The 27,350-nt window shown below is 47.5% G+C and overlaps 1 protein-coding gene across 2 annotated transcripts in view; it reads right to left on the reverse strand.

The window, feature by feature from the left end:
* Positions 1–27,350, reverse strand: part of SPTBN4 (spectrin beta, non-erythrocytic 4) — a 1,634,043-nt gene that overhangs the window by 33,963 nt on the left and 1,572,730 nt on the right. For both annotated transcript variants that reach the window (XM_086938241.1, XM_086938242.1), the window contains one exon: positions 24,254–24,296. In XM_086938241.1, coding sequence (XP_086794367.1) covers positions 24,254–24,296 — 43 coding nt within the window. The remainder of the gene's footprint in view (positions 1–24,253; positions 24,297–27,350) is intronic.

Consider the following 27,350-nt stretch of genomic DNA (forward strand, 5'->3'; position numbering starts at 1 on the left):
ATTTCTTATGGACGATGGCGATTCCTCCTCCTGTGTGGCTGGTACGGTCTTTGCGGGTGATCTTATAGTCTTCAGGGATGGCAATGGTGATGTCTGGTGCGGAGGAAGCATTCATCCATGTTTCCGTTAGGAAGGCGATGTCTGGAGAAGTGGTGTCTAGTAGATTCCATAGGTCAATGGCGTGCCTGTGGACCGAACGGGTGTTGAGAAGGATGCATTGTAGGTGGTTGGGGTCGGGAGACAGTGGTGTGGTCGTAGCGGAGGTGTTGTCGGTGCCGCTGAATTTGCAGGAGTAGCAGGAGAAAGGTCCATGGGTTTGTCCAGGGGTGGCTTGGGCGCAGGTGGGGGCGCGACCGGGGTTAAGGGCTAGGAGGGTGGCGGCCTCGTAGGTAATGCGGGAGGGCTGGGAAGCGCGAGGGGCAGGGGGTCTGGCGCTGGGCGCGGTCCAGGCGCGGACGGGCGTAGACGGGCTTACCTTTGGCGCACCTTCGGCATGTACGTAGCGCGTGGACGCTGCGCGTGGGGGCATTTGGCCATAAATGGATAGTGGAGGGGGAGGGGCGAGGGCGCTTCAGCTGGGAGGCGGGGCGGGCTCAGTAAGCACAACAACAACAACAGGGACAAAATGGAGGGGGGAGCAGGGCAGGGCGCCGGGGGTATATCGCGCTAAAATGCACTTACAAAGCTGAAAAGATACAGGCAGGCGAGGCAAGCACAATTTCAATGGCAAGCGACAAAAATAAACAATGTCAGAGTAACAGCGCTAGTCAGCACAGCTTCTACAATACCGTGTCTCGGCAGCCTCGGCAGTGAGACAGGGGAGCGAACCACTCAGGGCAGAGGCGATGAGGGGTCACAGCGCTGCGAGGATCGAGGGCGCCGTAAATGGGTAGTGGGAGGGCGCTTCAGCTGGGAGGCGGGGCGGGCTCAGTAAGCACAACAACAACAACAGGGACAAAATGGAGGGGGGGGCAGGGCAGGGCGCCGGGTGTATATCGCGCCAAAATGCACTTACAAAGCTGAAAAGATACAGGCAGGCGAGGCAAGCAAAATTTCAATGGCAGGCGACAAAAATAAACAATGTCAGAGTAACAGCGCTAGTCAGCACAGCTTCTACTATTTTGTAAGTATGCTGCAATGGCATACTGATAGACGTATAGGCTAAATTACACTTTTGAAGGTGTAATAGATATCCTAAGATGTGCTGAATAGATACGTCTAAGGGATTTATCTGGTTGTTTTGCCAGTATATGACAAAGCGTTTCCACTTAGCAGCATAACATGCTCTAGTAGTGGGACGTCTAGCTTCTTTAATGATCTACATGCGTTCTGGAGGAAGGTTGAGGTAACCATACTCTATGATCTAAGGAGCCAGATCGCTAGGTTGAGCTGAGCTGGGTCCGGGTGTCGTATCTCTCCATGGTTCTGTGTTAATAGGCGTGGAGATCGGTTTAGTTTTTGGTGTGGTACTACAGACATCTGCAACAGCGTGGTGTACCACGGTTGTCTGGCCCTAGTTGGAGTGACTAGAATGAGCGTCAGGGAATGTTGTTGTAGTTTGCGTACCACTAACGGAAGTAGTGGGAGAGGAGGAAAAGCGTACGCAAATAGTTTTGACCAGTGCATCCATATCGCACTGCCTTTGGACAATGGGTGTGGGTATCTGGCGGCATAGCTTGGGCAATTTGCGTTTTCGTGGGTGGCAAAGAGGTCTATCTGAGGTTGTCCCCACATATGAAAGAACGGCTGAAGAACTTGCGGATGAAGTTCCCACTTGTGGATCTGCTTTGTTTGTCGACATAGCCCAACACGTCCCAGGAGTACAAAACACTATGGCAGATCTGCTAAGAGGAAGATCTTTAGCGGTATAGCCCATCTCCATAACTGCTGTGCTAACTGAGAGAGCTGCAGAGAGTGTGTCCACCCTTGTTTGTTTATGTAGTACATAGCTGTCATATTGTCTGTGCGGACTAAGACAGCTTTGTCTGACACTTGAGTTTGAAACGCTTTTAGGGCTAGATACACAGCTAGCAACTCCAAATGGTTAATGTGGAGTAACTTTTGTTGCAGTGTCCACCTGCCTTGCATGGCGTGATGCAGTAGGTGAGCTCCCCAGCCGGAGAGCGATGCGTCCGCTGTCATGACTATTTGAGGAACTGGCTCTAAGAAAAACGGTCGCCCTTTGGAAAGGTTTTTGGTGTTTCACCATTGCAGAGAACGATAAGTCCGACCGACTACCAAAACTAGGTCTGTTAATTGACCTTGAGCCTGGTTCCATTGGCGTGCTAGGCTCTCTTGAAGTGGACGCATTTGCAGTCTTGCGTGAGGTACTACAGATATGCAAGATGCCATCATTCCTATGAGCTGCATGAACACTCGAGCTGGTAGCGAGTGCTGCAGTTTGAATTTTGTTAGGAGAGTTTGTACACTTGTTATCCTGGCTGGAGAGGGATAAGCTAGTGTCAGTTGGGTGTTTATTGTAGCGCCGAGATACTGTTGTATGTGCATGGGTTGTAGATGCGATTTGGTGTGATTTACTGTGAATCCTAAATCGTGATGCAGTTGAATAGTAGCGTGAGTGTGTTGCACACACTGGCTGTATGAGCTGGCTTTTATGAGCCAGTCGTCTAGATATGGGAAGACATGAATATGTTGTCTTCTTAAGTGTGCTGCTACTACTGCTAGACATTTAGTAAACACCCTTGGTGCTGTTGTAACTCAGAATGGGAGCACTTTGAACTGGTAGTGCTGCCAGTCTAGCACAAATCTGAGATATTTTCTGTGCGCTGTGTGGATGGGAATATGGAAGTAGGCATCCTTGAGATCTAGAGTGACAAGGAAGTTGTTTAGAACCAGAAGTGGAAGGACCTGTTGGAGTGTGACCATATGGAAATGATCCAACTGTATGTAAATGTTTAGAGGTCTGAGGTCTAGGATGGGTCTTAGAGATCCGTCCTTCTTTGGTATTAGGAAATATAGGGAGTATACTCCTTTGTTTTTCTGATGCTCTGGAACAATTTCTATTGGATTTTTCTGCAGGAGTGATATTACCTCCTGTCTGAGCAATGTTAAATGTTCTTGTGTCTTTGGACGTTGCTTGGGTGGTATGTTTGGGGGGGTAGATGTTAGTTCCAGACAGTAACCTGATTGAATAATTTGGAGCACCCACCTGTCTGATGTGATGCTTTCACAGGCTGGCATGTATTGCTGAAGTCTTCCCCAGACATGAGTGGAATGGGACGGGGGAAGGGGAAGGGGATCATTGGGTACGGGTAGAGGCAGAGCGGGAGTTGTTATTTTTACCTCTGCCTTTGTTATTGTTACCCCTGTAACCACCCCTTTGGTAGCCTTTGTTGTAAGTGGACTGTGTAGGGGCTTTGTATGAGGTAGAAGCTGTGTCTGACGAGTATCCCCTGGTGGCACCTCTATAGGATGAGCGACAAAATGAACATCTGGGAGCCTGCGACTGCAGGGCTCCCATAGATTTGGCTGTGTCTGTATTCTTTTTCATTTTTTCAAGTGATACATCCACGTTAGGTCCGAATAGGTGTTGCTCGTCAAGGGGTTGATTAAGAATGGCACTTTGTACCTCAGGTTTGAATCCTGATATACGTAGCCAGGCGTGTCTGCGTAGTAAAACGCTGGTGTTAACTGCCCTAGAGGCAGTATCTGCTGCATTGAGTGCACACCGAATAGAGGTGTTTGTGAAGTTCTTCCCCTCTTGGATAAGCTCATTTGCTCTATCCTTGTACCTGTCAGGGAGGTGTCTCATTAATGACTCTGCAAAACAACAGTTGATGGACAGAATGCAGAACAAGGTCATACAATCACCCCAGTACAGAGATTTGGGCCTACATCCATCGTTTTTTTGCACTCCACACCACCCCAGTTCAGACATGGCCATATGCAAATCAGCCTTGACCCTGTGCCTCATGGGAACAGTCCAACCCGAACTGCCAAGCCATGTCTTTCCTGGACCGGAATCAAGCATCCTAGGACCGATTTCTGGCTATGAGCCGTCTTTAGCCAGGATAGCTTGACTCCAGTGGTGTGAAGAGCATGGGACTCACGTCTGAGCATACCCATCCCACTCAGGGTGACAAATGCAAAACAACAGTTGATGGACAGAATGCAGAACAATGTCATACATTCACCCCAGTACAGAGATCTGGGCCTAAATCCATCGTTTTTTTGCACTCCACACCACCCCAGTTTAGACATGGCCATATGCAAATCAGCCTTGACCCTGTGCCTCATGGGAACAGTCCAGCCCGAACTGCAAAGCCATGTCTTTCCTGGACCGGAATCAAGCATCCTAGGACCGGTTTCTGGCTATCAGCCGTCTTCAGCCCTTCTCGAAGTTGTTGTCCGGAATTGGAGCTGAAGATCGAGCCATTGTTCTCCTGGCTCTTCGGTCCCGGATCGTTTTTTTGGAGCGGAAAGAGGCACAGGCGGAACAGTCTTTAGCCTCGTGCTCCAGGGAGAGGCAGAGGTTACACACCTCATGAAGGTCGGTGTGGGGAAACTTCGACCCACATTGAGGACACTTTTTAAATGACGTCCTTTACATGAGCTGGAGTCGAGGCCTAGTTAGCCCCGAAGGCTGTCGTCGACGACAGAAATCGAAGTTCTCAATGTGGAGAAGTAGCGCCGACTGGAAAAAGTGTTCAAAACTAGATTTTAGAAGCCAGTGAGGATTGCGTGCCCAAGGAAATCGGTTCCAACACGGAGCGCTGGAAACACATCCGAGCCCGGCGGCGGAAAAAAACAATATGGGAATGGAGCCGATGCCCATGCGCAGTATCATCCAAAAGAGGAGGCACCTTTCCCGTGACTTCTAAAGACTTTTCTACAACAAAACAAACTGCAAACATCTGGGCCCAACACTAGGTGGCCATCTATGCATAGTGTGTGATCTGCAGCTCATATGCCTCGAACATAATTTTTAGAACCATCAAATGTGAACTGCAACTAGTTTTTAAGGGACCATTTCTCCCTTTTCCGTCTTCATACTGCTTTTCAAAAAAAGTTTTTGTTCGGGCATTTATAAAAACAGAAGCGTTCAGGTCTTACAAGCAATATTCTGCTTAGGCCGCATGTGGAGAGCAGGGCACATACACACTCCAGTACGGATGACAGCACTAGGTCAGGTATAACATGATAACGCAGTACAGAAATCCCATGATCGCTTTTAGGTGACCTCAAGACGCCACAATAGACTAAAGAAACAGCCCGTGGAAAATAAAAAGCAAACGTTAAGACAAAAACGCAGTCATGTAGATAAGAACAGGAGTATGTGTAAAACAAGAGGGGTTTGGTTTTAAATTCACTCGTGTCACTGCTAAACAATTCCCAAGCAGGCCTCTCAACAGGTTATGAAATAACTGCATAATATTATAATGTGAATACAGAGCCCGCACACTGTCCAGATGAAAAGAAGGGCCCCTGCACACATTTGTTTTTAGAAGTTGCTGTCACGGAAAGCTACTACATAGATACTGAGATCATGAGCTGTGCTGAATTTTAAGTTCGCTAGAAGAAACCAAGAGAACCCGTTTACTAAATAGATTAATTCAGTCTAAAAACAAAGCTACGTTGGCACAACTTAGCTGAATAGCTTAGACAATTGTGACAAATTAGGCCCCTGTCTTTACAACAATGGAATAAATAAGACACCTACAATTAATTTGCATGTCTTGTAAAAAATAAAACTGCCACACATGCTAGTTACATGTTGATAGAGAGCGCACAACGGGAACGTCGTACCACACATAAATCAAGAACAATTTGAAATTAAAGAAATGTTTACTTTTCAAGGAATGCTACAAATTGAAGACATTTTCCATTCTTATTGAACAATGCCACTCCAGTAAGCAAAACATAGAAGAGGGTTTCACTGAGCAGCACAACTTTTACTATTTAGTACAAACAACTCAGGTCACAAACTGGCACTGAAAGTATTAGTACTGGCACCACTGGCAGCGCGCTAGCGCTATTAATAAAATGTAAAGTACTGGAAAACTGATATCTCACTGAGGCACAACACACTTTGTGAGTCACCTCGAGGAGCGGCAATTGTACGGACCGGACCTCGCCGCAATGACTACCTACGCAATAAACATCGGCATAATTGTGTGGCTCGAAGAAGCTGCACAGGAGGGGCTGGTGTGCTTCTAGGCTGCTGAGGAGCAACTCCAGAGGCCGCCGCCGGTCAAGACCCTCAAGTGTTTGGCAGAGATAATAAAATACCCACGGCACAGAACTCTGTCACGGTGTGTGTAGTGCGCCGCTCCCATTACCACCCCCTGTAGCCTGCCACTATTTTATTCAGACTGCAGTCAGTCTGCTCACCACTTGCGCCGCAGCATCATGAACTAACAGCCATGATTAATCACTGCTCACCACTTGCACCGCAGCATCATGTACCAACAACCATGATTAATCACGCTGCTGCGAGCGTCGGGTAAATCTATTACAGCGACGCGGGCAGGAATTTCAATACAGAAGGCTAAAAAGATACATTGAAGCAACAGTGCACAAAATTAGCTCTTACTGAGCCTGTGCTGCTGGCAGCGCCACAACAAGTCTGTGGGGAGCAGCAGAGCCGGTGCAGGTCACGGGTGCGCACGCTAGCAATCTGGTGTTGCCAGTTACTTTCAGAGCTGGTACAGCCGAGAGTCAGTGGCATTAAAATGCGTGACAATGCATTTCAGTGTGGTTATGCGAAACACCACACTGAAATGCGGTAGTGTCACGCCTGATGTGTGATACTTGGCAGGACTGTAGGAGTCCACTTAAACTCTGACTACAGGCCTGCCACTGCAGTCTGTGTGAGATGGTGCTTGCACCTTTCACGGCAGATATACGTTTCCTTATATCTGAGGTCACTGCAGTTAAAACCTACAAGTCACCCCAGGGCCGTAACAAACACCCCCGCAGCCACTGCGGTGCGGGGGGCCTCCAGCCTTCAGCAGGTGAAGGGGGCCCCCTCAGGCAGCTCATCTGCAGAGAGCTGTGAGAGCGAGGCATGCTCTAAAGCAGCTGCAGGTGCAATCTGCTCCTCGCGCTGACCCAGTACTGAACAGAAACAAAGTAACAAGTTACATTGTTTCTCTTCAGTCAGAGCAGGGACCGGAACAAGGATGGGGGCCCCAGATAGAGCATTCACCGCAGGGTACTGCTCCTCTAAGGCAGCACAGAGCTGACTTGAAAGTTTGCAGCTCCAGAAACAGGATCTGCTGGAAGGTAACTGGCACAGAACAGGGTACGTATAATAGCTGGGGATGATGCAAGGATGTATTTGTATCACTCCCTCCTTTGCGTCATTGCACGTGCATACAACACACTACAGGGTACGTATCACAGCTGGGGATGACGCAAGGATGCATTTGTATCACTCCCTCCTTTGCGTTACTGCACATGCATACAACAAACTATACATGTCCGTGCTTCCGGGAGTGACCGAGAAATGTATTTGCATTCCACTCCTTTTTTTCATTGTACGTGCACACAACACACTACAGGGTACATGTCCGTGCTGCCGGGGATGACGTAGGGATGCATTTGAATTGCCTCTCTTTTGTGACGTTTTACGTGCACACAAGACACTACAGGGTGCATGTGTTAAATATTGGACGGATTTGTTAGCATGAGCTGAAAGCCATTTTGTATTTCTGGCAGCCATTTTAGTTAGCCATGTGCTGCCACGTGCTCGCCATGTGCTCTGTTCTCCCTCAGTGTTGACTGCTCTTGTAGTCTGCCTAGAAACAAACTATATTCAGCATCTTCCACCTTCGCACATGCTCAAATGAGCTTGTAGCTGTCCTTGCAACTGTTCCTAGTCTGTAAATGTCAGGATGTGTTTGCCAAAAACAGCCACTGTTAGCCCCTCCTACTTTGTTGAGCAAGCAGATCTTGAATGCCCATATTAGTAATTCTGCATGCTTACATGAGCCAGGACTGCCCCTTGGTCTTATGCCGATATGTAACCCTAAGCATATATAAGGCCCCAGTTTTCTGTACTCCTTAGACTGCTTCATTCAGTTGCTAAGGCTTCTGTGTGACATAGTCTCCCTCATCTGAGGTTTAATAAATATGTATTTTATATTTCAGCTTCTGTGCCAATTTCTTCTTTGTTGGTTTAAAAGGACTAAGTATCAGTGGGACCCCATAGAAGATTTCTTGTTTTCTTCACGTCAGTGCTGCCAGGATGACATAGGCCTATATTTGTATAGGCCCTCCTTTGTGTCATTGTACATGCACACAACACACTACAGGGTACATGTCAGCACTGCTGAGGATGACGTAGGGATGTATTTTATCCCCCCTCCTTTGTGTCATTGTACGTGCACACAACACACTACAAGGTAAATGTAAATGCTGCACGGGGTGTCATTGAGATGTATTTGTATTGCCCCCTCCTGTGTGTATGTGCACACAGTATACTACAGGGTATATGTCAGCGCTGCCGAAGTTGACTTGGGGATGTATTTGTCAGGGGCGTAACAAAGGCACACACGGTGCGAGGGGGTCCCCAGAGAGAGCATTCTCCAAACGCAGGGGTCTCCAACTGGTCGATTGCGAGATGCTGGTAGTTCTTCCAGAGCAGAAGGTAAGCCTAGCATACGGAGCCCGGTGCTAGACAGATCAGCTCCACACTCGTAGTGAGCCCCTGTCCTGATAGTTGTTTGGGCAAGGCGGGTCATTTATCTTCTAGTGTAAGCATCAGCGTCATTGATTTGGGCCAATTATTTATGTGCTTCATTTATGTGACTCTTGCCAGGGCTACACATGTTTCTTTTCTCCCACAAACCCACACCTGCCACCCCTGTCCCTCACTTGTCCTTCTTCATCCTTCTTCCACTTATTGTTGGAACAACTCTGTCCTCCCCCCTCCTCCCGCTTACACTGTGGAAAAGTAATTGCTCTGCCCAGTCTGCATGAGGGAGGCCAAGCAGAGATAAGAGACTCTGTGCTGGTGCAGTTGATGGCTCCTCTCAAGGCCTGCGTGTAATTTATAGCCATCCTGTGCCCTCCTGTAAGCAAGGAGCTGATGATCGCACATATGGCAGAGGCCCGTGAATCCTGCTGGTGGCTGTGGTGTTAGCTGAGGTCTGCGGGGCCGAGGAGGCTGAGGGCTCATTAGCTGCTGTAAGCATCAGCTGCATTGGATCCAAATTACGCTTGCCAAGGCTTCAAAAAGTGTTTTCCCCTCCAACCTCACCTGCCACTCCTGACCCTCCCTCGCCCTTGTTTCACTTATTGTTGGGATAATTCGCTGTCAACTAAACAGCCCTCTTCCCTCCTCCCGCCCGCACTGTGGTGAAGTTATCACTGCCCGGTCTGCATGAGAGAGGCCGAGCAGAGGTGCAAGGCACCGTGCCTGATGCGGCTGCTGGCTCCTTATAGGGCATGGGAGTAATTCAGAGCAATCCTGTGCCCTCCTGTGAGCAAGGAGCTGGTGATGGGACTTGTGGCAGAGGCCGGTGCATCTTGCAGGTGGCTTTGGTGTTAGGTGTGGCCTGTGGGGCTTGGGTGGCTAAGGGGGTGAATGAGAAGACCGCTACTGGGCTGAGAAGAGAGATTCAGAGGGACACCAGCTCCTACTTAAATACAGGCCTGCGGCATGGCAGCCTTTAGCCAGGAGAGGTGGTCCGCAGTGAGCCTAGTGACCAGCACCCCTAAGGGACACAAAGCCCTGAGTCTCTCAGGAAGTGTCAAACGCCAGTAAAGAACCACAGACCCGGACTCAGCAGGGTGTGAAAAAAGGCTGATTCTGTTTTATAACACTTGGAAGCAGCTTTACAAGTTTACGTAAACTTGAGCCATTAGACTTAGCTTCTTGCGTCTGGTTTCTGCAGCTCGGTAGTTCCACCAGCAGTACTGGAAATACAGAAATTATTAGCTGGATCTCACTTACCATCAAAGCAAGCCCTCACAACTTGTGTAACACCCAGCTAAGCCCTTTCACAGCTCAAGGAGGCACAATGGTGATGGAGGTCTCACACATTACCAAGGGCAACAATCTTGCTTCTTATCTACCTCAAGTGCATATAAGCCCCTTTGACTTCTTCTTCCATGATCATACTCGCACTGTGGGGAGTTGGCTCAATTTTTTCCCTACCTTCCTGAAAGGCCATCACATTGGGTCACTGGGTGTTGCAGATATTTTTTAAAGGCTACACTCTATTCTTCACATTCTGTTACCAGTGCCCTCCAACCTCCAAAATGCCCCACCTGCTTTTATACTGTATGTACGCCATGCCACCTTTCTTCTGCAGGAGGATCAATCCTTTTTGGCAAACTGGGCCATAGAGGGTGTCACACAGATGGAAAAAGGCAAGGGGTGTTACTGCTACTCCTACTATTTGTTGGACCCAAAAAAGCGTGAAGTGCTTCATCCTCTTAACGCCTTCTTGTTTGAGAAAAGATTTAAAATGCTGACTTTAACCCAGATCCTCTCTGCCATGTATCTGGGGGATTGAATGGAGTCTTTGGAATTGCAGGACACATGAATATGTTTCAGTCATGCAGTCTCACAGACGCTATGTTCGGTTCATGGGGTTTTGGAAGCATTTGCAGTACATAGTTATGTCATTACACCTCACCGTTGCCCTTTGGGTGCCTGCGAAGCTGATGACTGTTACAGTGCTCCATGTTTGGCGACCTCCAAATAGGTCACCCATGAGGTACTAGTAAGGAATCACAGGTCCTTAACACTGCAGTGTCAACCATTGATAGGAAACCACATTGCTGGGCACTCCAGGAAGCCAAAATAAGCAATCAGATCAGCCAATGGAGTCATGCAAATTTATTAACTAGAACACATTTAAAAGTGCCTTCTGTTTATATTTGCTGTTTGAAGTATGTACAAAGGGCTTGCTAAAAATACAGGCTTAAGGTGATCTTACTTTATTTTTGTACCGGCTTGGACATTAAAATACAGGTGGCAAACCGGTCAGGTGGCAATGCTAAATGAAAACAATGCCAAATATATACAAAACATAAATGTATGAGCTTATTAGGCTTATAGTCAGTGAACCTGGGCGTGGGAGGTTTCTCTGAAAAATGTGTGAGTTGCTAAGCCTTTAGTAGTGCACAACGATTTTTACGGATCAGAAGTAGCTCTCACTAAAGGTTTAAGATCCCTCCTCCAAAGTGTACTGCTCATCTGAGAAGGGCTGAGGCAGCACAGAGCTGACTGGGGCAGGAAAAGGTTTGCAGCTCCAGGAACAGGATCTGCAGGGATGCATTGGTAGGTAAATAAGCATTTGCAATGCAATTGGTCTCGCATTTGTGAGAGTTAGAGCTATTGATGTTGTAAAGGACTATGGGCCATAGCATTAGCAGTCTCCTTTTTATCTTCTACGATGAGATCAAGTAATGGTACAATGTCATGCCACATATGACCATCATAATGTCCTAGAACTGCCAAAGAGTTAGTTGCCTTAATAGAACCTGCTGCCATTGAACTAATTCTTTAGTTCAGATTATCTGTACATCTACTATCCTTGTCTGGAGGGCCAGAGGATGAGATAATCTCCATTATCTTCTTGCGGACATTCCTTTTCCGCCTCAGAAATCACCCAATTGTCGTCTTACTTCAAGTCTTCAGAAGTTGGTGGGGCAAGGGATTGATAGAGTAGTCGTAGAGATGTTTACCTTAGAGGTGGGGGATTCTACCCTAAAAATCTTGGACGTAGCACATATCCAATTGAGTTGGACAGTATGCAGTCTGTGATGCAAGACCACTTACATCTTCACCCTGTTCTGACTCTAAAAGTTTGGGAAGGTAGTGGAGGTGTTGACCTTAATGGTGTAAAGACATGTCCTACAAATACTGCAGTTGACAGTGTCGACAGCGAGGGTATCAACACCGACAATGTTGCTGATGTTGATAGTGTTGTTGTCGTCGAGGGTTTCGCTACTGTCGTCGTCAAAGCATCAGTATTAACTTCGGCTGTAAGGGAGAACTGCATGACGCTGCCGTTGACGGTCTCATTGATGCGGACAGTGGTGTTGTTGATGGTCTTGTAGTTGACAGTGTCTTTCTTGTGGTCATCTGCAACAAAATATTTTCCAAGTGTTTCTTCCCTTTACTGGATGGTTGGTCATCATTTGAGTGACATTTTTGCACAGTCTTCTTTTATGGAGTATTTCAAAGCTGCAGGTTTAGTATGTGAGGATCTGGCTGCAAGCGCAGTACCTAATAAATCCAGTTGAGCAAACTGTATAAGTCTCCTTTTCTCAGCTGCCTGGAGGGCACTTTTCATGGAATTTCCCCTTGAAAGATGGCACCCCATTTAGAAGGGGGGCAATTCGCCTTCTCTAGTAGATATGATGCCAACCACCTCTCTATGTCCTTTAGGGTCTTAGAAGTGAGGGTTATACAAATCTCACAATCTGGAACCTTATGATCAGGATAAAGCAATAAATACACTGGAAAATGGATCCTCAGTATAAATGCTCTTTTGCCCACAAGATGAACAGGTTTTGGAGAGAGATTTTCTCTGTCGGCCATGGTGACCGTTGGTGACAGCTGACTGAAGTAAAGGGTCTGCCTTGCCCAGAAAATAGTACATTTCCCTAAAGACAACGCACAGCACTGTGAGGCTGAAGATAGACCCAGATTAGTCCTAGGGTAGTCCAGGAAAGTATCACTTTTGAGTAAAAGGTTAAAGCAAAGCTCTGCCTGGGGACTATCACACACATCACGCGAGGTAGGAATGTGAGTTACAGTGGCCTCTAGAGAGTTGATGCTTCCAGATTATTAGCTGAAGTTTGGGTTGCTTCAAATGAGGTGGATGTCCTACTGAACAAACGCACAAGTTACTTACCTTCAGTAACGATATATCTCTAAGAGACATTAGTTAGTGATAGATTCTATACCTTAGAATTACCCCCAGGCGTCAGACTGGATCCGGAAAGTTTTCGTTTGCAGCACCCCTGCATGTCGGAAGGTGGCGTCGTACGGCTCCGCGTCCGTCTTAGGCGCCAGGATGACGTCGTCGGAGCTACTTAGACGCGCCCATGCGCGCTGACGTCAGTTCTGTACATGACTTTCCACCCAGGAACGCAGAGCCATGCAAGAAACTGACCACTGGTGCCATGAAACTAGGGCCCTGAAAGGGATAACCGTAACCCTAGAAATTGGTTCGCAGAACGGGGAGGATGGGTGGAGCAGTAAGGAATCTATTACTACTAATGTTTCTTACAGATATATCGTTACCGAAGGTAAGTAACCTGTGCATCTGAAAGAAACAGGTAGTGAAGGATTCCTTACCTTAGAATAGATACCCCAGCAATACCAACCCCGGTGGTGGGTCTGCGAACCAAGATCACACCAGAAAGACAGAGAAGCCTCTCACCGGACTTGGCTGTCCAGGTAGTAGTGCTTGGTAAACGTGTGCAGCGAGGCCCACGTAGCTGCTGACAGATGTCATGCAAGTGAACTCCTTGTCCCAGAGCAGTAGTGGCTGCCGTCGCCCTAGTAGAGTGGGCGCGCAACCCCACCGGAGGCTCCTTTTTAGCCAAGGAGTAACAAGCCTTTATGCACAGAACGACCCACCTAGAGATGGTCCGCTCGTGCACAGCCCGACCTTTCTTGGCGCCCACGTAGCCAACAAAGAGCTGGTCATCCACCCGGAACTGTTGTGTGCGGTCCAGATAGGAGAGCGCGCGTTTTGGGTCCAGACGGTGGAGCCTCCCTTCCTCTTTTGAGGGATGCGGAGGAGGAAAGAAGGTGGACAAAGTGATGGTCTGCCCAATTTGAAAGGCAGTGACAACCTTTGGCAGAAAAGGACGAGTCCTTAGAACAACTTTGTCCAGATGGTCAGCCTGGAGCTCACTCACTCTTCTGGCAGAGGTGATGGCAACCAGGAAAGCAGTCTTTAGAGTGAGGAGACGAAGAGGGCAATTGTGAAGTGGCCCAAAGGGAGCACACATCAGAAAAGTAAGAACTAGGTTCAAGTCCCACTAAGGCATCACAACAGGAACAGGAGGAAACATGTGCGTGATGACTTTCAAGAATCTACTTACAACAGGGGACTTGAATAGGGAATATTGATCTGGAAGCCTTAACAAGGCGTAAATGGCCCAGAGATAGCCCTTGATAGTGCCCAGAGCAGAGCCCTGCTGGGCCAAAGAGAGAAGAAAACGAAGAACCTCTGAAAGAGGGGCAGAGAGGGGATCCACAGCCTTTGCTGTGCACTACGCCACATACTTATTCCACCTGCAGGCAAATACCCTATTAGTGGAGGGAAGCCTGGCTGCCAAGATAACATTACAGACTTCTGTAGGCAGGTCCAAAGACAAACTGCTGCCGCATAATCTCCACACAAGGAGGTGGAGACTGGACAGGTTTGGGTGGGAGACCGTCCCCTGCTGCTGCGACAGAAGATCCCCCCGAAGAGGCAGACTGATCGGGGGATCGATGCTCATACTGAGTAGCTCGGGATACCATACTCTTCGAGCCCAGTCCGGAGCCACAAGGATGACTTGGGCCTGGTCGCGCCAGATCTTCTTCAGCACTCTGGGCAGAATCGGTATAGACGGCAAGGCATACAACAGACCGCAACTCTACTCGTGACGAAAAGCGTCGCTGAGGGAGTGCCGCCTTGGGAAATTCCAACACGCAGAAGTGATGACATTGCGCGTTCTCTTCGGTGGCGAACAGATCTAACCAAGGCTCTCCCCACAGCTGAAAGAGACCTTGCGCCTCATCCGAGTTCAGATGCCATTCGGGATCCATCATGCACCGACGGCTGAGTTCGTCCGACCTGGCGTTCAGTGATCCTGCCAGGTGTTGAACCACCAGGGACATGCCCTCATGTTCCAGCCAGTTCAAGAGAAACAGGGGAATCCTACTCACTAAGGAACCAGGGTAATACTTATATAGGAAAAACAGTGGTTCCTGTGGAATGATATACTATGAGGTTATGAAACATAAGCACAATCGTAATATAGAGGGTTAAATAATGGCAGAGCGTGAAGGAACTACTAACACACCGATTCCAGTGTAGTATATATATATATATATATATATATATATATATATATATATATATATATATATATATATATTTTTAAGACTTTATTTCAGTTATATTTCACACCATAAAAGTACACATATATACAATACAATTAAAAACATTACTCATAGTATTACAATAATTCATAGTCACATAAGAAAGTCATATTACACGTGTCCCAATGCCAGTAAAATAAACCCGATACATAGTAAAGTGCAGATGGTAAATACAGTATCATTTGTCTAAGCAGTTTCTCAATTTAACAGTTCGTTTTAAGAATTCTATTACCTGGAGAACACTGTCGCTGTACAAAAGCTGTAAATATATAAATGCTGGTCTGATTTGGTTAAAATTAAGTTTTCTTAGGAGGGCAACAAGATAACGTTTGCGAGGATATTCATAAAACCTACATAAAAACATAAAATGCAGCATATCCTGTGGAGACTTCCCGTCGCAGCCACAGGGAGCTGCAACCTTATTAAAAATATCTGACTTTGGTCGAATTAAAAGATGATGGAAGATATTGAATCTGAACCTAGACAACAAGAATTTTTCATGGGAAGTAAAACTGCCCATTAGATATGGCTCCATACTGTCACAGGTTTTTAGGGTAACATATTTCCTGATACTTGGTTTCATAAGCTCATTACTTTCTCTTTGAGCCAGCCTATCCTTGTAGAAAGCATGTTTGATTGCAGCTACGTCCCCCTTTACAATCCCGCTTGGGTTTTCAAACAAATTCAAACGACCCAGCCTGGAGAAGCCTGTTTTCAGGTATTTTAACCAGGGGACGCACATGGAATTGTCCTGAGACACAAGGTCTCTTACAATCAAATGGGTAAGAGGTATATCCTGATTTGTCCACAGTTTCACCCAGCAGTCAGAGGCCTTAGAGCAAAGATATCACATAGATACTGAGTCCCCAGTTCTTCGTGTACTGCCAGGTTAGGTGTACTGGTGGGGACACAAAGAAGACGTTTTAGGAAATTGTTTTCAACAACCTGTAATTGTTCTCCAGCTACATAACCCCATAGTTCGCTGCCATATGCAGCTGTAGCAACTGATTTAGCGTTATAGAGTTTAATCATTGCGTTAATTGGCTTCTTTCCCAATTTTGTTGCAAAGTTAAAAATGGAGGCATTAACCCTCGTCAATTCCCCTTTCTTTTTAGCCAGATGGGGGCCCCAGCTAAGCTTGGTATCAAATAAGACACCAAGATATGAGAATGTTTGCGTGACGGGGATTGGAACATCATCCAATTTAAAAACGAAGTTCTTTTTAGGTTGACGGCCAACATGCATAATGTATGATTTAGAGTTGTTGACCAGTAAATTTCTGTCAGTCATAAAGATGTTAAAAGCATTTAAAAGTGCCTGGAGTCCCTTCTCCGTTCTAGAAATTAAAACCGCATCAACTGCATATAAAATAACTGGAATACCCCGCCTGCCAACTCTAGGGCAGTCTGCCTGTACCTTCTGTAAGACAGCATCTAACTCATTAATATAAAAGTTAAAGAGGAATGGGGCAAGAATGCAGCCCTGACACACTCCCTTCTTAATGTCAAAGTTGCCAGTAGTATCCCCATTTGCAGAATACCTAACGTTAGCACTGGTATTACTGTGCATATCCACCAAAAAATCAACTATCCCTGTGTCCACACCTTTCTCCCTCATGGACTGCCACAGCCTTCCCCTGTTGACACAGTCAAAGGCTGATGACAAGTCCATGAAAGCGAGGTGGACAATTCCCTTCTGCACGACAATGTATTTGCTCAGTACAAGAAAGAGGTTAAGGCACTGGGTTATGGTGGAGCGCCCACCGCAGAAAGCATACTGGGAGATTGACATGATGTTGTTCTCAGACGCCCAGCATGTTATTCTCTGCAGCAGAATTCTCCCCATAATTTTAACCATAGAGTCAATTAATGAAATTGGCCGGTAACAATGAGGACTACCCTTATCTCCTTTTTTAAACACGGGAACAATCGTTGATAGTCCCCAGGACATAGGACAACCCACTTTGGCAGCTGCATTAAAAACTGCAGCCAGGAGGGGCGCCTAAAAGCTCGGGTCAGATTAATACAAGTCTGGAGGGATCCCATCAGGCCCTGGGGCTTTTCTAGCAGTAAGTCCTTCTATGGCCTCCATGACCTCACTGCTATCAAACCTGATGGTGCCTCCCCTAGCATTAGGGAGTGACTCCGTTGTTACAGGTACCACAGAAAAATACAGTTGTTTAAAGTGCAGTTCCCACTCCTCCTTGGTAATGCAGCAATCCAGACCGTCGACCGGCTCTTCAACCAGGAATGGTTTTTTAACTATTGCCCAAAATCTGGAGCTACATTTTAAGGTCGAGGGGTCAAGTATCTCGCTCCAAGCCTCTTCTCTTAAAAACTCCTTATGGGATTTGAGAACAGACTTATATTCTCTACGGCACAATTTAACATTCTCCCGGTCTCTCGGGGTAGGTGCCAGGGCTAGCCTAAGGTTACGCGCAGCTTTGGAACAATCATGATTAAACCACCTTGGCCCACATTTCTCCATACTCCTCTTTACTGGAACCACCATCAGGTCTGACACCTTCTCCAACAGATTTTGATAGGCAATAAGTACCCGCCGTGGCTCTGCCCCCTCCCGAGTGCAGTTCACAATGTCCTCAGTGCATGTATCTACAATATTTTTGTACAGTAGGTCTGGGGTCACCATTGACCATTTAAGTCGCCGCCTCCCATCTGTTGTACCCAACCTCCCTGAGGTAGTATATATATAATGGATTTTTTTTAAACAATAAAGTTAGGAGTAAACATTATACATCAAAACAATATTTGTGCATAGTGTCCTAAGTAACAAAGGGAACCTAAACCTAAGTGACAATGTGAATATTATATACAAGGTTTCCACAGTTTGTACAAGTCGACCATTATCAACATAATTCCATGTGAACAGTAACTATATACAATGATATGTGCTGGGTAAAGGTTCGCTTCTTCTGTTTGTCAATGGCGTTTCGACCCTCAAAACAATGTGGGGTCTCTTCAGGACTATTGATGAAGGGACATCTAAATGGGAATGAAATAAAAAGAGCATAAGGCCCATACACCGGCACAAATGCGAAAAAAGGAAAATAAAGGCAGTTTAAATAAAAGGTACCTGAATTTATGATTGCGCAGCCTTGTGCAAATGATGTGCCACACGTGAAGAATAGAGGAAAAGGGTTTACTCACATGAGGACCCGTACAGGTACTATGATTGTGAGAAAAGAAGCAAAGAAGAATGTTGCAATTACTGAAAATAGGACAATGCGCTGTGTATGATCAAATACAAGTTTCACCGAGGTTCTTACCTCAATGTGAGGACTGGCTGTCAATCCAATGGGGTATGTAGGTCGGCCAGAGGAGCTCAATCAATTTTACGCCACAGCCGTAGCGTTGTAGAATCCCTTTGTGGATTAACAGTGACAATGCACTGGGAATTTCTCTGGAAATTCAAATAATAATTATAAAGGGGTCAGTATACTAAAATAAGGGCTGAGCGCAAGGGCAAAGCGGCCTGATGTTCCAGCCAAGCCCAGAGACGCAGAGCCTCTTGGCAAAGGATCCATGACCCAATCCCGCCGTGTTTGTTGCAGTACCACATGGCGGTGGTGTTGTCGGTGAACACCTGCACTACTCTCTCCATGACAGAGGGAAGAAAAGCCTTTTGTGCAAGTTGGATCGCCCGAAGCTCCAGAAGGTTGATGTGGAGCTTGAACTTCGCCAGAGACCAGAGGCCTCTGATCTCTGCCTCCCCCATGTGGCCGCCCCATCCCAGAAGGGATGCGTCAGTCACAACTTTATGTTCCGGTTGGGGAAGGGAGAGGGATCTGCCATTGACCCAATCACAATTCGTGAGCCACCACTGCAATTGCCGTGCAGTGCCCTCCGAGATCTGGACGTGAATGGACAGGTTGCCCTGGTGCTGTGCTAACTGGTAGTTCAGATCCCACTGCAGAGCCCGCATATGCCATCTGACATGATCCACCAGCAGGATGCAGGAGGCCATCAGACTCAGTAGTCGAAGGGTCATCCTGACCGAATCCCACAAAGTGGGAAGAACGTTCCAAGAGGCATGCAGTGTTCAAAGACGGCAACCCGGAACTGGTGGAAGAGAAAATCTTCTTCCCAAACTGCTCCAGTTTCTTGGATTCCCTGTCCGGAGGCGCAGAAGGGAATGCGCTCGGGGATGCTGAAGCTTGGAAAGGGTAGAGTGTTGGGAGAGGAAAATGGGGTCGGGCGATGGCGTCGGGCAACGCTCCTGTCCACTGGAGGCCCTGTGTTGGGCCTGGACCAGGTGCCCAAAAGAACGTCCGAAAGTGTGTCATTGAAGGGCAGCAGCAGCTCCAGAGAGGAAGACGCCGGCCGATGCAATTGTTAGGCGGTTAGTCCTGACGGCCACTGTAGGGAGCTCAAGGTGGAGAGCCTCGGCTGCCCTACGCAACACCACTGAATAAGTACCACCCTCCTCCGTAGCTACGGTAGGAGAAAGTTGTAGGAGAGTAGGGTCTGCAATCCTATGATCACCCAGATTTTTTGCTTTTGTTTCACTGGTTTACGAATTTCTCTGGCTGTGGGCCTGCCAATCAGACCCACAGCCTAGCTGTTCTCTCACTAAATTGACATGTGTACCTTAAGTGCATTCTCCAATTGGTACTGGGCCACCTTATCAGACCCTGTAACTCAGGGCATAGGTGTACCCAGGGCCTACCAGGGGCTTAAGCATGTATTATGCCACCCCTGGATGGCCATCTAAATCTGACACAACTGGCTGCACGACAGCTGGGGCAAGGTGGTGTACTCACCCTTTGCTGTAGATATAGTTTACCTATATCTAACCCTAAAAATGGACACACAGATTCCTATCAGTCACTCCTATGGCAAGCCTTGACAATCCTGAAGGCAGAGTGCTTGGAATCGTGTGAGATGGTGCTCTGGCATGAGCTGAGCCCGTTTGCAGCTTGCGGAACCAAGTCCTAATAGCTGTTCCATGATAACGCATACCATATACTCTTAAGTGCATTATAATCCTCGCGGTTAAATGCTATCTCTGGTATTGCTTTATCAAAACATGTCGAGTAAGGTGTCATACGAATTGGAATACTAACCCCTCGCCAATTCTGGCGACGGGGTTAGCATTCCACCCTTCTAGAGGGACACGGCATGTATGTAACTGTGAACCCCGGTTAAAGCTAACTGAAGCCTCAGCTCCACAAAATGGATGCTGCCACCACAGACACGAGTCTGACCTCCTGCTGCTGGGAGTCCTTCCAGCGAGGAGAGCTTGGACAAAGGGTTTCCTGTCAGGGCGGTGCTAGCACCATCCCAGACAGGGTTTTGTGTATCCTGGGTAGGCAGGGCTTTACAGGAAGGTGACTGCAGAGTGGCACCCCGGTGCTCACTACGCATCTGCCGGCTAGAACCAGTTCCAGGGGCACACCAGCCCCTGACCTGGGGAAAGTCCGGCATGGGAGAGGGGTGTAACCACCCCCCTTCCTGGTCCCACCCCTAGGGCAGGACCTAGTCGCGTACCCACCCCTTTCTTTAGGATAAAGGCAGGAGCGGGGACCCTTCCAAATTAGATCATCTTTGAATCAAGAAACTACTTTCTACGAAAGGAACTCTCGACTTCTTCTCAAGATTTCTCCCTTGTGACTAAGGAGTAGTCACCCTGCATCCGCAGGCACCATCTAAGAACTCTGCGGTTTGCTGCACGTCCTTCCTCAGGAATCCGACGGACCAGCACGACGAGACCCGGCTTCCCTGGCACCTCTGACCTCTACCTACCTCTACAGCTAAGCTGAGAACCGTAGGTGTGACGAGACCTCGAGGGACCGGCCATCATCAGAACTGCACGACTTCTATCCAGCACGACCGCCGAGGGATCCTCTGGTGAGTGCTTTGGGGTCCGAGAAGCCCCGACCCTGAGCAGCTCCAGCACCGAAGTCCACCCTCCCAGCATCCACGAGATATGCGTGGGGCCCTTCTGCTTTTTGCTGCTCACCGCGTTGTTTGGCTACTAGCCCGCTGGCTTGTGGCCTTCCTAACGACACCCGACGACATCACCGCTGCTGGTCTGGTTGCTCCAGACTGGCCCTTGCTCCCTTCCAAAAGAGGAGCACCCGGACCCTCCTGGTCCACTCCAGACGCCATTTTAGGTCCACCGCGTGGGCTTGAATTTGCCAAGACTTGTTGCCCAATCCTGGGTCCAGCGACGTCGACAGTATCATCCATCGTGGGACAGCTCGCACCTCCATCCTGGTCGCCGACAACGCCTCCTGGTCCGTGAGACTGCAGAGCCCAGCGTCGCCCACTCACCTAGTCGAGGTGACTACCATCCGGTGCCCTCCTGGTGCCATCTGACTACTGGCTAGTGGTCACGAACTTGGTCCCCTCTGCTTTCAGGTGTCATCCATCTTCGATCCAGGCTTGGATCACTCGAACAATACTTAAAGTATTTTCCCAAAGAGTTTTGTTGTGTGCTTAGTACCCTGTCCTCATAAAGAGTACAGGGCTGTTGTGACTTGAATAAATACACTGTTTATTTTCATAACACTTGTGTGGTGTCCTTTCACTTGGTGTTCAAGGGGTATATGTGATGGTATAACAGCTGGCTTAACACGCCCTCTAGAATTTAGCCCGAAGACTGCTCGTATCCACGCTACTAGGATAGCTGGTCTATAAGGTTGACTTATAACCAATCACCATAAGGGTTGTTTGGACTGATACAAAGTGCTCACTAGAATAGTGAACATTATATATCAGGCCAACTTCTCACAAAAGTGTGCCAGGTTCTGGAGAAAAATCCAGTCCACCTGATTCCTCCATATCCTCTTACCAGTCTGGGTCTAACTCGCACTGGGCTGCGAGAGGGTCTTCATACCCCTCCCAATCCTCCCCGACCTCCGTAACCTGCAGGGCAGGTGGGAAAGAAGGAGGAGGATGGAGAAAGGGATATAAATTCCCCATAAGCGTCGGAATCAGAGTCGATCGACACTGGTACGGCACCATTTCCATGTCGGGATGGAAGCCGGTGCCGCAGACGTTGATGTCGGTGGAGGTTGTACGAGGCCAACCGCCATCGGCTGGGATCCATGCATAGATCCATGGGGGTCTCGCTGCGCCGAGGCAGGAGCCGTCGACGGCTCCGGCCCGACGTTGTCGAAGAAGGGCAAGGACCCCCAGTCTGAACCACAAGGTCCGAAGGCGCGCCAGCGGGGCCCGACTGGCCAAAGAGGCAGGCCATGGCGGACAGAAATTCCTACAGCTGGGCCAGAGTCGCTGACGAACCCGGGAAGAGCAGGTAGGCCGTCTGCAACTGCGTAGGCTCCGTCGGAGCCATGGGGTGGCACCACCTGCACCCTCAGCCGTGTCACGCGACAGACTAGGGAAGGTGAAGAATGACGCAGCTTCTTCAACTTCTTGTGCTTAGTCTTACCTGACCTCAAGTGCAAAGACTTTTTCTAACGATGGTGGCGGCTCTGCGACCGGTCCTGCGACCTCCCACGGGACCGGGACCTTGAACGGCGTGGAGCCGACTCCCAGTCCTCAAGCAACTTTCGGGACCGCTCCCGCAAAGTTTTCGGAGCCATGGTCCGGCAGTCCAGGCACGACGAGGGGGCTTAGTCGCGCCCCAGGCAGTAGAGACACTCGCAGTGCGGGCTCGCCACCGACATTGTGCGGGGACAAGCCTTGCAAGACTTGAAACCAGGCATCTCTATACACCAGGAGTCAAAGACTCAAAAGAACAGAGACAAAAGTCCCCAAAAAAACTCAGTCGAAAATTGACTGGTGGTACCGCTCTCTCTGGATCTGCGCTTGCTGGCGCGGAAAAAGAAAGAACTGACGTCAGCGTGCCAGGGCGGCGTTTAAGTAGCTGCTGCGACGTCATCCCGGCGATCATGACACCTACGACAGACGCGGAGCCTCACAACACCACCTTCCAACGTGCAGGGGTACTGCTGACGAAAACTTTCCGGATCCAGTCTGACGCCTGGGGGTAATTCTATGGTAAGGAATCTATCACTAAAGTGTCTCTTTCAGATACTCTTGTTTCAGGCCTATGGCCATATATATACACTGCGGCTTCGCAGCATGATGATGGGGAATGTTTCAAACGTGTGAATATATAAAAGACCCAATGTTACAGAATTAGGGTTATTGCTTGTATATTCCACATTTCTACATTAAATGCAGTGATGTGGTTTGAGTTTATGTATATTACTGCAGAAAAATGCAGTAAAAGATGGCCTGTCTCAGACCTTTGGAGGCATTACCAAACTGTTTAACAATGGGATGTCTATCCTCAAAGTATATGTTCCAAATTCCCCACACTCAGGTTGGACTATTTTCCTTGTGAAAAGCTCCATATATAAAGCATATTTTGCGGGTTACAACAGGCCCCTCTGATGTGTCCCTTACTGAATCTCTATGCGGGATGATACATTTCCATGTACCATAATTCTGGCTGATGGACTTGTGTAGGTATGGTGAACTAATTTTATAGAGATTCTTGGAATGTGCATATATACATCACTACCTACAGGAACAGTAAGAAAACCAATCAAACACCTTTTCTGTATCTGGTAGAAAAACTGCCATAGGATATTTTAGGGTTTGAGCTTGCTCATTAAGACGCATGGTGGTATTCATGTAGAAGGTGGTTATCTCTTTCGGTAACAAAGCTGTATAGAAATCAAGAAGCAAGAGTGCTTCGTGTTATTGCAAGCCTAATGTTCAGAGTTCTGGAATAGAATTTCAGATCAGCATTTAATAGGGATATTAGGCAATAAGATAAGAGTTCTGAGGGTATTTTGCTTGTTTTAATATAACTCTCATAACATAACAGGTCTACAAGTTTTAAGCAGTTTCACTGTACCCCTACTTTCTTCGAACATTTTATGGAACAGGGGTACAGTTATTTTATTCAAGTTTTTTATAACTCACCTGGAATTAAATCGGGTCCTGACGTTTTACCAGAAGTTGTACCTTTTATTGCCTGTATAACCTCTTTGTTTTTTAACATACTCAAATAGTTTTGAGCATTTTAACAATCACTTTATTTTCTAGGTGATTAAAAAACAAATTATTGTCTTATGCCTTTTTGACATGCCCGAATGAAACAGGGGGTCAAATGTTATTCAGATACAGAATGCTATCAATTATAGGTGAGAAATGTTCAAATATCTCTTACCTCATCCTTTGCTTGGAAGAGAAATTCGTTGCCATCACTTGTCCTGTAAGAAATTGTGAGAGTCATATTTGCAGTCAACATAGATACTAAAACAATCAATGGACAAACAATAGCATTAAAATTACATAAAACCTGCATTCCCGAACACCAGAGAAGGCATTCCTCCCTCTTCTCTTGCACAGTTCTGAAAAGATATATGGCAGTGGTGGCCAGGACAGGTCCAGGTGAGTCCTATCCATGCTTGATTTTCTGTATAACCAATAATTATGCAAAAGAGTTCCAACTAGATGAATTGAATGTAAATTTATCTTATGGGATAGCCTGAAAATGTGGGTCCAGTGTTCCTGGACCTCCATTTACCACCATAAGCTTTGTACAACATTACAGCATATAAACGCCTTACTCCATATCTAGAGTATGATGTGAGATGTTGGGAAAAAAGTGGTGGATGTCCCATACACCATATTTAAATTGCACTGGTGAAAATGCCACTCTAAATATGGAGGACAGGACCATCCACAATTATTTGCAGATGTCCGATCCGCCACACCCTAAATAAGGTTTTTGTATCCAATACAAAAGTATGCATTTTGAAAGGCTGTCTTGGCAGCTATTGATTTAAACTTGTATTTTAAAATGTTCAGTCATTCATGAGCTTGTGATAAATTTAATACAACTCAACCAGACTGCTTGCAGAAAAGAAACCGTATGAGAAATTGGGTTGTTGGTTGAGGGGGGGTTCAACCCCAACTCAAGAAACAGCTATAATCCTGTCAGAGTGTACCTCAAAAAATCACTATATTAACCTGTACTTAACCCTCTGGTAGCTTGGAAAAAACAGTTAGGCTGAACTTAGAGGCAATGTGTAAAGTATTTATGTAGCACTTAAAAGAGCAATAAAGAGAAAACACAACACAGGAAAAATCCCACACCAATTTAGAAAAACAGTCAATTTTAGTAAATGATTTGACACCAAAACAACAAACATCCAATCAAAGGAACCGGATTCATGAATTGTTAAAGGTTAAAGTGTAAAAAAGCACCTAAAAGATCATGGCGACAACTACAGATACATTTAGTTGCACAAGACCAGGGCAAATTTGAAAGTTAAGGGCGACCATGATGGAGGGCTGTATGTATGCATGAAGTGGATTCAGCATGGTCTCCCCTTACCTTTGGGGCATTTTTAGGGAAACAATATCTGAGAAGATAAAGTTCAGCTGGGCAAGGCATCCCGCGGTGTCCAGGGAGGAGACGTTGTTGTTGGGAAGTTGCTGGGCAAAGTCACTGTGAAGTTTTTTACGTTCAGATTCAGACCCGTTTTTTGGAAGTTGAAAATCTCCAGCGGGATGAAGCTGCAAGCTATAGCCAACGAGAGATCCACAAGGAAGAATACCACTTCTGTGAGGAGCTGCTGAACAGGATTTGCAGCTGCAGAAAAGAACATAGCAGGAGCTTCCGAGAAAGCAGGCAGACCGGCGATGCACCTTGGACAGATCAACGAGCAAGTAGGTTTCCGTCTCCTCTTGGTTCTCAGAGCACTTTCTGGGCAAAAAATGTTCTACGCTTGGGATTTGGGCTATCTGGACACCATTAGCACCACTTCAAGGGTCAAGGACTGGAGGGGCACCTGGGTCCAGGTTCAAAATGGTTAGAGCTTTTTCTGTCCATGAGGCTCTGATCAGGAGGTCAGCCAACTAACATTGGAGTAACTTTGAAAGTCCTGGTTTTGAGCAGGAACGCAAGTCTCATGCAGCAGGGAAGCCCTATGAGGACACAGGGCAGGCTTCAGGTAGCAGAGCAGTCCTCTGAAGTACACAGCTGGCTTGGCAGTTCGGGCTGGACTGTTCCCATGAGGCACAGGGTCAAGGCTGATTTGCATATGGCCATGTCTGAACTCGGGTGGTGTGGAGTGCAAAAAAACGATGGATTTAGGGCCAGATCTCTGTACTGGGGTGAATGTATGACATTGTTCTGCATGCTGTCCATCAACTGTTGTTTTTGCATTTGTCAACCCGAGTGGGACGGGTATTCTCAGACATGAGTCCTGTGCTCTCCACACCACTGGAGTCAAGCTATCCTGGCTGATGACAGCTGATAGCCAGAAACCGGTCCTAGGATGCTTGATTCCGGTCCAGGGAAGACATGGCTTGGTAGTTCGGGCTGGACTGTTCCCATGAGGCACAGGGTCAAGGCTGATTTGCATGTGGCAGGGTATGCTCAGAAGTGAGTCCCTTGCTCACTTGGCCACTGGATTCAAGATAGCCTGGCTGATGAGGATTATGAATCCGAAACCGGTCCCAGGATGCTTGTTTCCGGTCCAGGAAAGACATGGCTTGGCAGTTCGGACTGGACTGTTCCCATGAGGCACAGGGTCAGACTGATTTGCATATGGCCATGTCTGAACTGGGGTGGCGGAGTGAGCTAAAGAATGGTGATGGATTAAACCCAGATCCTTTGACTGGGGGGTGAGTGTTTGACTTGCTCAAGCGCTCCGTCCATCACCCCCTTTTGTGTATCGCTTTGTTCGCCCTAAGTTGGCAGGGTATGCTCAGACGTGAGTCCATTGCTCACTTGGCCACTGGAGTCAAGCTATCCTGGCTGATGACGGCTGATAGCCAGAAACCGGTCCTAGGATGCTTGAGTCCAGGGAAGACATGGCTTTGCAGTTCGGGCTGGAATGTTCCCATGAGGCACAGGGTCAAGGCTGATTTGCATATGGCCATGTCTGAACTGGGGTGGTGTGGAGTGCAAAAAAATGATGGATCTAGGCCCAGATCTCTGTACTGGGGTGAATGTATGACATTGTTCTGCATTCTGTCCATCAACTGTTGTTTTTGCACAGACAGTAGGGCAGTCCTCTGAAAGTCCTTACGCAGGTCCAGAGTGAATTGAAGAGTGGGCCAGAGAGTCCTATTTTTATGCCTGGTACCAGCTTTCAAGAGGAAAAAACTTTTGGAGTACCCCCACCATGCCCCCAGCCCCCACAAAACAGTTTCCTGACTCCCTGTCCTGATCTCAGTCTGTCTATTAGCACAATAAGCTAGTGTGAAGTTATGTGTGTGTGAGCTAAGCAGGGTCTTGGGTTGTGCAGAGT

The sequence above is a fragment of the Lissotriton vulgaris genome, chromosome 9 (genome assembly GCF_964263255.1).
Source record: "Lissotriton vulgaris chromosome 9, aLisVul1.2, whole genome shotgun sequence".
NCBI lineage: Eukaryota > Metazoa > Chordata > Amphibia > Caudata > Salamandridae > Lissotriton > Lissotriton vulgaris.